The sequence below is a fragment of the Cyprinodon tularosa genome, unplaced genomic scaffold, assembly GCF_016077235.1.
Source record: "Cyprinodon tularosa strain WSP-4 unplaced genomic scaffold, ASM1607723v1 ctg668, whole genome shotgun sequence".
In the NCBI taxonomy this organism is placed as follows: domain Eukaryota; kingdom Metazoa; phylum Chordata; class Actinopteri; order Cyprinodontiformes; family Cyprinodontidae; genus Cyprinodon; species Cyprinodon tularosa.
Genome location: NW_024039416.1, coordinates 298,053 through 307,328, shown reverse-complemented (window position 1 = coordinate 307,328; position 9,276 = coordinate 298,053). Strand labels below are relative to the sequence as shown.

General features: G+C 39.0%; 1 protein-coding gene across 1 annotated transcript; it reads left to right on the top strand.

Annotated features, from left to right (window-relative positions):
* Positions 1 to 1,518: 1,518 nt before the first annotated feature.
* Positions 1,519 to 8,842, top strand: naxe (NAD(P)HX epimerase). The gene is made up of 7 exons (XM_038267254.1): positions 1,519 to 1,636; positions 4,082 to 4,273; positions 4,352 to 4,460; positions 5,144 to 5,254; positions 5,342 to 5,452; positions 5,543 to 5,690; positions 8,396 to 8,842. Exons 2-7 carry the CDS (start codon positions 4,101 to 4,103, stop codon positions 8,593 to 8,595), a joined length of 852 nt encoding a protein of 283 aa, XP_038123182.1. The 5' UTR covers positions 1,519 to 1,636; positions 4,082 to 4,100; the 3' UTR covers positions 8,596 to 8,842.
* The last annotated feature ends 434 nt before the right edge of the window (positions 8,843 to 9,276 follow it).

The window sequence follows — 9,276 nt, the reverse complement described above, 5'->3', positions numbered from 1 at the left end:
CAGGCCAAAGGAGGCCCAACTAAATACTGAGTGCTGTACATGCTCATACTTTTCATATTCATACTTTTCAGTTGGCCAACATTTCTATAAATCCTTTGTTTTTATTGGTCTTCAGTAATATTCTAATTTTCTGATATGATGAATTTGAGATTTTCATTTGTTGTCATTTGTAATCATCAAAATTAAACAAAATAAACATCTGAAATATATGAGTTTGTATGTAATGTATGAATATAATATACAAGTTTCACTTTTTAAATGGAATTACTGAAATCAATCTACTTTTTCATGATATTCTAATTTTATGACCAGCACCTGTACACATCCAACTGCACAAGATGATAAAGATAAAAATAAAAAGATAAAATATATACCCATATAGTATATATCCTACTTTATTATCTTAGCTGACATGAACGACGTTTGGGAGACATCTAAATATAGCTAATAAGAACAAAGGGAAAGAGAAGAGCTTTACAGGCCTGGCTGAAGAATGTTGTGCTTTTAGACCTACTCCAGTAGATTATCAAAGCCCCCTTTAGGATAGATTTTGTTTTCTCTTTACCTCAGCCTTTTCCGAGTATTCATAATGCCTCTCTCCTTCTCTCCTTAAGGATCTGTAGTGGGGAAAAATGTATCCAACTATTTCCTCCAGTTAAATAAACTGACACTGATGGATTTCACTCAGGTGGCACTTTATTTTTATCTTTGCAAAGAGAGAACAGTTCATCATACGGCCATTATTGCTCGGTAATCAGCCCTGTTCTGCCTGGGCAGCGTTCCTTCCTCCTGCTTACAATATTGGAAAGTAGTCAGAGTCAAAATAGATTACAGACACTTTGGTTAAACAGTAACATGTTATGAATAAACCTTGAGAAAGAATCTGGTTTCTTATGGGAATAAGGTCTGTCTTACCTAAAAACACCCTCACACAGGAGAATTGCTTGGCCTCGCAGGTGAAACAGACTGAGTGAAAACTTTTATAGTGAGTAAATAGCATTAATCAAAATATAAAATAAGAGAAGCTAAATTTTCCGACCACAGATCATAAAGGGGTCTTTTTCTATACGCATATTGCTGTATAAATATTGTCTCTTAATAATAACAACTTAATAATGCATAGAAATTTTGCTCAGAAGTCTGATTTTCCAAATTCAAATCTCCTCTCTTTCATCTTTTCTCCTTTTCCACCTCTGCTACTACTGGAGTAAAAAAATCAATAAATAAATAAAAAATCCGAATTATTTATACAGTAGATATTGTCAATGGAATTAACGTTTCCCAACATACGGTTCTTATTGTAAGGATTAGTTTTATTAGTTAAAGAAAGGATTTGGAAAATTTATTTTGCATAAATTTGTTCTTTTACAATCATGAAATACACTTGTATGCATTTTAATATTTAAAATACCAAAACTCGCACATATTTTGTCCGTCTGTTATCATTTCTAAACAGATTTAAATCAGATGTTAAGAGTTGGATTTTTACTGAACGGGCTTTTAATTTGAAAAGGCAGCTTTTACTCTGTTATGTAGTTCTTAAACTTCCGGCTGGAGTCCGACGTAGCACAGGGCTAAGCTAACTAGCTAACCTTCTGAGCTGCAGAACTCCTGCTGATCTTCACCAGGCTTTAGGTTGGTCCACTTTGTTTTAAACACCTCAGAACTTATTTCTAAAGACCAAATTCAGTCACCGAACAATATTTATGTTAAAAGTCAGAAACCATCGGTGGCTAACAGCTGTTAGCATGAAAACTTTAACAGCTACAGACCAGCTAATGTCTTTAAAACATCAAATAAGGTTTTTTTTTAAACGGGGTGTGAAAATGCTTCTTTTAAGGAACATTTAGAGGGAAATTTTAATTTAAATTGGGTGTTAGTTTCATATATTTACTTGATAGTTTTATTAAACACATAGTTTGGTATTATTATTATTAATAGTGATTTATTTTTAACCAGGTCTAATTAGGCGGCTATTTTAATAGTTATTTTTCATTTCTACAATGAAAATACATTTTCTCAAATTAATGTTAATATGTTATCTGATAGTTTCACTTTTAAAATCAAACAGTATTTTAAAGTGAAATAAATAAATATTCATTTTTACTTAATTAATGGTATTTTGCTTTATTTTGAGCACAGTTTTTTTAAATACAGATTTTAATTTATTATTTGAGCAGTTAATAATTTTTATTATCTTTATAGGAACATTTATTAAGGTTTTAAAGTTGTTTTGTTTTTCTTGCTGGTTAATTTATCTGATTGTTATAAAGTAAAGGACAGGGATTGTTTAATCAACATCAATATTTATTCATTTGAGGATGAGATCATGAACATTTTCACTCCCACTGCTTCCTTCCTCCAATGGAAATCACTTAAAAAAAAAAAAAAATTAACTGTTTATTAGTATTTTTCACAGTTTACATACACAATGTACATGAAAACTTCACATTCAACATAACATACAACCTTTGCTTTGGAGCCATTTCTGCATTTTACCTTTGTCCCATCTGGTTTATCTAGTTCTTTAATTTTGTCGCTGTCTTGAATGTTTTTCATTTCATCCACTTTTCTTCCATTTGAGTTTGCTGAAGTCTCAAACGATGTGTCAGTTTTTCCATAAAGTACATTTCTCCTATTATTCCTGCCGATTGTTCTTGACGGGTTGGATCCTCCTTTCCCTGTTTCCTCGTAAAGCTTGCTTCACCGCTATTAACATGATCTAATCAGATATCTGTCTTTTACCCTTACTTTGTTGTAAATGGAAATGTCTTTTTGTCACTTTTTAGAGGAAAAGTCCCGTCAGCAAGGAATAATCAATGGATCAATATTTATACCTAAAACTAATATGTTCGCAGGGATTTAATGAATTTAGCTTTAATCAGTAAATAAGAATTTTTGTCGCAATCACTGAGTCTAGGAGCGGCCTTTTTTTCCCAAATATAGTAGCCCCTCCCTCCTGCCATCTTCCAGCAGTGACGTCACGGTGCGGTAAGCCTAGCGCCATTCTCCCCGCTTTCCAAGCTAAATCAATGGGAACTACTAGACACATCTGCAATCAACAACAATTATTGAAGATTTCCAGAGGACTTCACCATTGAAATTCACCAGAGCTATAGTGAAACTGACAATGCCCACGTGCATGGCAGCTGGATGCTGGAATACATCGGGTAAAAGTGAAAAAAAGAGTTATTCCACCTTTCTGATTCCTGATCCTCCACGGACGGGTTGGTCGTTGGATCGCCAACTTGAAGAGGGAGGATTTGCCATCGAACTTCTGGCCAGAGAAAAAACCTGTAATATGTAGCCAACATTTGGAAGAAGAATGTTTTCAAGATGACTTGGATAATAGCGCGTTGTGACAAACACCAGATACAGCACTGGGACTCGATCAACAGCCGATACCGCACCGTGACGTCACTAACCAGTAGGTGGCAGTAGTGTTCTTTGACAAACATGGATGCCTCCAGTAAAGCACATTCACATGAAAATTACTCTGAATTAAAAACACTGATCATTTATTGAACAGGATGGAATCGTTTAAAATTTAAAGTAGGGGTGTAAATAATAATCGTTTTATATCGATGCATCGACCGCAAGAGAATTGATTCATGTTTTTTTCCCCCTCCAGTCTATTTTCATCCATTTGCTCCTGGACGTAATTCTATTTTACCTATTTTGCCCTCATACCTTGCTTCCTTTAGCCACTAACCTCTGTCCGCTTGCACACACACACTCGTGTAAACAGTAGGCAAGACAGACATGGCAGAGGAAAAAGAAGATGATGTATTTTTGAGTATAGAAAATAATCGAATCGTTGGGTCAGGAAATTGATACTAAATCAAATCACCATGATGGGGGTTATTTACACCCCTAATTTAAAGTACTTTCAGAAAATGAAATCTGAATATGACTGGACTTCTCCTTTAATTCAATATTTTTCCTCCAAATGAATGAAAGATAAGATGAGAACTCAACATAATCTTCTTGATCTCCTGTAGTTTTCTCTTTGGGATGCAGCTGCAGGGTCTCTCAAATATCTTTTAAAGTAAACTCTCCTCGGTCGTCTTCTCCTCCCAAGATCTCGTATCCGTCTCTGGATGTTGAACGTCCGGGCTCTGCTTGGGATCGGCTTTCTGGTGACCTCACGAGCCGCGGCTTCTCTCTCTCAAACGGGGACATGTTCTTCTTCTGCTGCAGCTGACCGCCTCAAGAAGAACTGTTTCATCAGCCGAGAAGCATCTACGATGGCCCACGCCGTCAAATACCTCGGGTAAGGTCACGACGAGTGTGTTTGTAAGTGAAAACCGACCTGCTGAAGGTGTGGAGCTGAGCTGTGGACTCCTCACAGGCAGGAGGAGGCCCAGAAGATCGACGAGGAGCTCTTCAGTGAGTACGGCTTCAGCGTGGATCAGCTGATGGAGCTGGCTGGACTCAGCTGCGCCACCGCCATCACACGGGTCAGACAGCTTTTGCATTTCACATTAAACTCATTATTCAGGGAGCAGCTGGGCTGCAGTGTGCAGCGCCTAGATCCTCTGGGTCTGAGGTGCTCTGACTAAAAGGTTTAAAGTTCACTGAGAATTTAAACATTTTAATTCTAAGTAACAAAACAAGGAGTTTAGATTAAGCTGAAAGTGAAGAGAGTTTGATGATCCAGAAAACACAGTTTGAAAAAAAAAGCGATTCATAAAACTCCATCTGAAAAAGAGAAATTTGGAAAAAGAAAAAAAAACGTTTATAAATATTAAAAACAAATTTTGAACATATAACATTTGTAAAAATAGTTGTCGGAATAAATAAAATAAAACGAAATGTCAAAAATTTGTGAAAATAAAATAAAAAAAATACCAAATCCGAAGACAATTTCTTTTTTCTTTTATTTCCTTCCTTATTCCAAATTTCAAGGTACAAAATGTGCTTTTTCCCAGTTTCCATTTAGAATTTAATTTTATTTTTTTCCAACAATAATGGCACTAATTTCCCCCCATAGATGGCGCTGATTTGCAGATAAACGTTCTGATCGGGTTCAGCACCGAGTTGACCTGGTTCCTCTGTGGTCCTGGTTCTGCAGGCTAATGGCGGCGCTGTCCTTGGTGCTAGTTTTTGTCTCTCTGTTAGTTTGTTTTTTGCTTCCCTGCAGGCGTACCCGCTCTCTTCTCTGGTCAAAGCCAAACCTTCTCTGCTGGTCATCTGTGGACCAGGAAACAACGGCGGCGACGGTCTGGTCTGCGCTCGACACCTCAAGCTGTTTGTGAGTGAATTTAACTTCTCACCGGCTGTGGTGAGGCGTGTGTGTCGGGTTAAAGGTGCTGAAGAGAATGAAATGTTTGTGCTGCAGGGTTATGAGCCCACCATCCTGTACCCTAAGAGGCCAAACAAACCGCTGTTCCAGGGTCTGACCACGCAGTGTGAGAAGATGGAGATCCCCTTCCTGACCGAAATGCCAGAGGTGGGATCCGACCCGTCATCATTTATTCGCTGATGCTAACCGTAGCTTTAGACCTGAAAGAACCGGATCCTGTTTCCTCTGTTTCCTCAGGCTGAGGTCATCGATGAAGCGTACAACCTGGTGGTCGACGCCATCTTCGGCTTCAGCTTTAAGGGAGCCGTGCGAGAACCTTTCGGTTCCATCCTGGATGTTCTGAAGAAGACCACGGCCCCCATCGCCAGCATCGACATCCCATCAGGTCAGGAGAAAACCACCACTTCCTGTTTGGCTGTCGGTCGGCTGTCAGTTTAAGGCAACTTGGACCAAACGGCTTTAAATAAGCCTGCCAACGGTGCTGTCATCAACACAGCGGCTCGTAACATGCAGATAAAATTTTTTGATAAATTCAGCTCCTTAAGTGGTATTAGCTCTCTTTCTATAAGCTTCTCTCTCTGTCCTTCCTCTGCTTCTCATGGTCAGTCTTGCACATAGGTTTGTAGATTTTCAATCCTCTAAGGATGACACTGTTTTCTTTATGCTGATCAACCAACACATTTTAAATCATTTCAAATTGTTTTGCCAAGTCTTGACATTTCCACATATGATTTCAAAATTTTGATACTTATTCAATACCATCTTCCTCAACATTTTACTTCCCATCCTTAAGCTACTATTTTTTCTTCAACCAGATAAGATTCAAGTTTTTCTTTGTAATTTCTATTCTGATTCAGCTAATTTCATACTTTTCAGCCTATGTTGTGAACTTTGGCTTCATTCTGCTCTGTTTCTGGACAGGAATTAAGCTTTTCTGTTTGCTGCTAATTCATGACATGCCTGACATGTTTCTGGGCAGTAGGTGGCCCCCCTTCAAAATTTCTTTATACATTTTTCTAGAAACTTGGGAGACATTATATTAAGACCCTTCTAGCGCCCACATTGAAGACATTTTTTGATATCATGTATGGTTGGGCTGTGCAGCTTTTAAGATGAGTTTGTTTCTGCCATTTTACTGCCAAATGATTCTACCCTACAAAATCTTCAGATGATTCAATTGTTTTCTGCAGTTTGAAGTTTCTGATGACTTCCTATCACATTTTCATATGTTCTTCAGGTAATTTCAGCTTTTTTCATTCAGCAAAAGCATTCCCACTTTGATGTTTCTCCGAAACAGCTTTTTCTAGTTCAGTTTGTTTTTTAACATGTTTGAATGTTTAACTCAATTCTATTCAGTTTATTTCTATAGCTCCAATTCACATCATGTCATCTCAGGCCACTTTCCAGTTCACCAGATCATCCAGTCAGATTGATTCAAAGTTTTCTATCTAAGGAAAACCAGCTGATTGCATCGACTCATTGACTCTTCAGCAATCCCTCACACTAAGCATGCTTGTAGCGACAGTGGAGAGGAAAAACTCCCTTTGAACAGGAAGAAACCTCCAGCAGAACCAGGCTCAGTGTGAGCGGCCATCTGCTGAGGCCCACTGGGGTTCAAGGAGACAGAAGCAGACATAGAAAAAGAAGCATAGATACAAAAGGCAACTGTCAACCAGCTCCACAGGCGGCCCCGTCCAGGAAACACACAGCCAGGCAGACGAGCTCCGAGCCAGCTCCCATGTCAGAGGATGAAGAGAGCACATCCAGTTAGTCACAGTCAGAGAAACAGGACTACACTGGAAAACAGGCCAAGCTCCAACATCTAGAAACAAGGGTGTTGATGGCAGCAGCACAGCTGATATTTCTCTCCAGGATGGAGTCACAGCCAAACAGGAACAGACCAGATGAAGCTACTATGAGAAAAAGCAGAGAGAGCAGAACGTAGAGATTGAACTAACAGATTCTGCAGAGTGGGAGAATAGAGATAGAATGAAGCAGAATGATGAAAAAGGGGTCCCTATGTCCTCCAGCAGTCTAAGCCTATAGCAGCAGAACTATAGAGATAGCTCAGGATAACCTGAGCCACTCTAACTAGAAGCTTTATCAAAAAGGAAAGTTTTAAGCCTAGCCTTAAAAGTAGACAGGGTGTCTGCCTCACGGACTAAAACTGGTAGTTGGTTCCACAGGAGAGGAGCCTGATAACTAAAAGATCTGCCTCCCATTCTACTTTAGAAATTCTAGGAACCACTAGAATTATTAAACTTTAAGCAGCACCAAGTATCATTTGACCCCAGCATTAGCTTCATTTGAGATATTTTACATTTTTAGGCTCTCCTTAAAGCGCCGCTTTCCGTCAGTCGGAGCGCCCATTAAACACCAGAGCTAACTAAGCTAACGATTGTTAGCCCCGAGCGTTAATGATCACATTTCTGGTTCTCTGATGAAGGATTCAATCCAGAGTTTTACATATATTTGAAACAGCCATTTTTCCTTCTTCTACATGTAGATAAAACCCCCGACCCAGACCAAATTTTAGAATCGAGGGGAAAAGCCTCATAAAAAATAAAAAAAAAACACCTAATTTCCTTCCAGGAAGTAGGAGGGTCAAGCTTGTCTTTACCGGATCCGAACCATCAGCTCGTTTGTTCCACCAGATATACATGCAGGTCGCTTCGAATTTTACTTTGTAAAAAAAAAAAACTAAATAAAGTTTTTCCTTCCCTAAAAATAGTAAGTGTACTAAACTACAATGTGTCAAAGGTTATTAATGTATTTCCTGAGAAAATAAATACGTTTAAATCCTTTCTGCTTTAAAGAATCGTTAACAATCCGATTATTAAATGATTAAGCTTTATGTTGACATAAGCTGCATGAACACTTTATTTTTTTCCTCAAAGTTTGAAAACCGCTGATTCAGAGACACCGGAGAGCTGTTATCAGCCTGAAAGGTACAGCTCTGGTGCCCCTAGTGGTTAAAAAGTAGAATATTAATGATCTGCTCACATCAGGACTCTTCAGACCCGACCTAAGTGATGATGACCTTTGACCTTTACGCTCCATGTCCTGATCCCCGTTCTTCTTCCTTTGAAGGCTGGGATGTGGAGCAAGGCAGCGCAGACGGCCTCCAGCCCGACACTCTCATCTCTCTGACGGCGCCCAAGAAATCCGCCTCCTTGTTCCGAGGACGCTACCACTTCCTGGGAGGACGCTTCGTCCCGGCGGCCTTGGAGAAGAAGTACCAGCTCAGCCTGCCTGCGTACCCCGGCACAGACTGCGTGCTGCAGCTCTGAGAGCAACATGCAGCATCCGCTTGGTTTCTAACAGACTCCTGAGTCTAGATCCGCTGGGCTCCGGTTCTTCAGTTTCTTTTTGGTTTGGTCGATTTCTCACTCCCTTTCTGGGTCCCTTCTTGTACCTGAGGAAAATAAAGCTTCTCTAAATACTTCCTGGTTGTTGTGGAATGAAGCTTTGTAGAAATAATTCTCCTCTAGAGGAGGGGTGACCAATTAAAAATCGAATAAAGAAAATCAATAAGTAGTGAAGGTCTGGAGACATTTTTAATTATGTTACCCTAAACAGAATTTAACACTGAAATAACATGAGGTTTTTATGCTTCCATGTGATACATAGAAGTTTTAAATAAAAAATATGTTTAAAAAAAGAGAACAACAATCTTTCAGTTTGGTATATAGATGATTTCCTTCAGTTTTATTTATAAAACATCTGAACTGATTATTTTCTTTCTTTTTTCTTTCTTTTAAACCTGGGTTTAACCGGAGACTAAGCCATTCTCAAGCTCATATCAAGGTGCTCATTTTGAGCCTGGATCCAGATTTATTGTTGATTCTGTTCATGGTGGAGAATCCTGCTTCACAGCAGCAGGTTGAGCCAAACATCCTCTAAATGTGCAGGGTCATCTTTGAGCACGCCATTTCACTTTTCTTTCACCAGTTCACCGCAGTTCTTCCAGC

Excerpts from the sequence above, each read along its gene's own strand:
- naxe (XM_038267254.1), top strand. The coding sequence starts at position 4,101 with ATGTTGAACGTCCGGGCTCTGCTTGGGATCGGCTTTCTGGTGACCTCA. Across the intron at positions 5,255-5,341 it reads CTCGACACCTCAAGCTGTTT|GGTTATGAGCCCACCATCCT; the intron begins GTGAGTGAATTT and ends TTTGTGCTGCAG. Across the intron at positions 5,453-5,542 it reads TCCTGACCGAAATGCCAGAG|GCTGAGGTCATCGATGAAGC; the intron begins GTGGGATCCGAC and ends CTGTTTCCTCAG.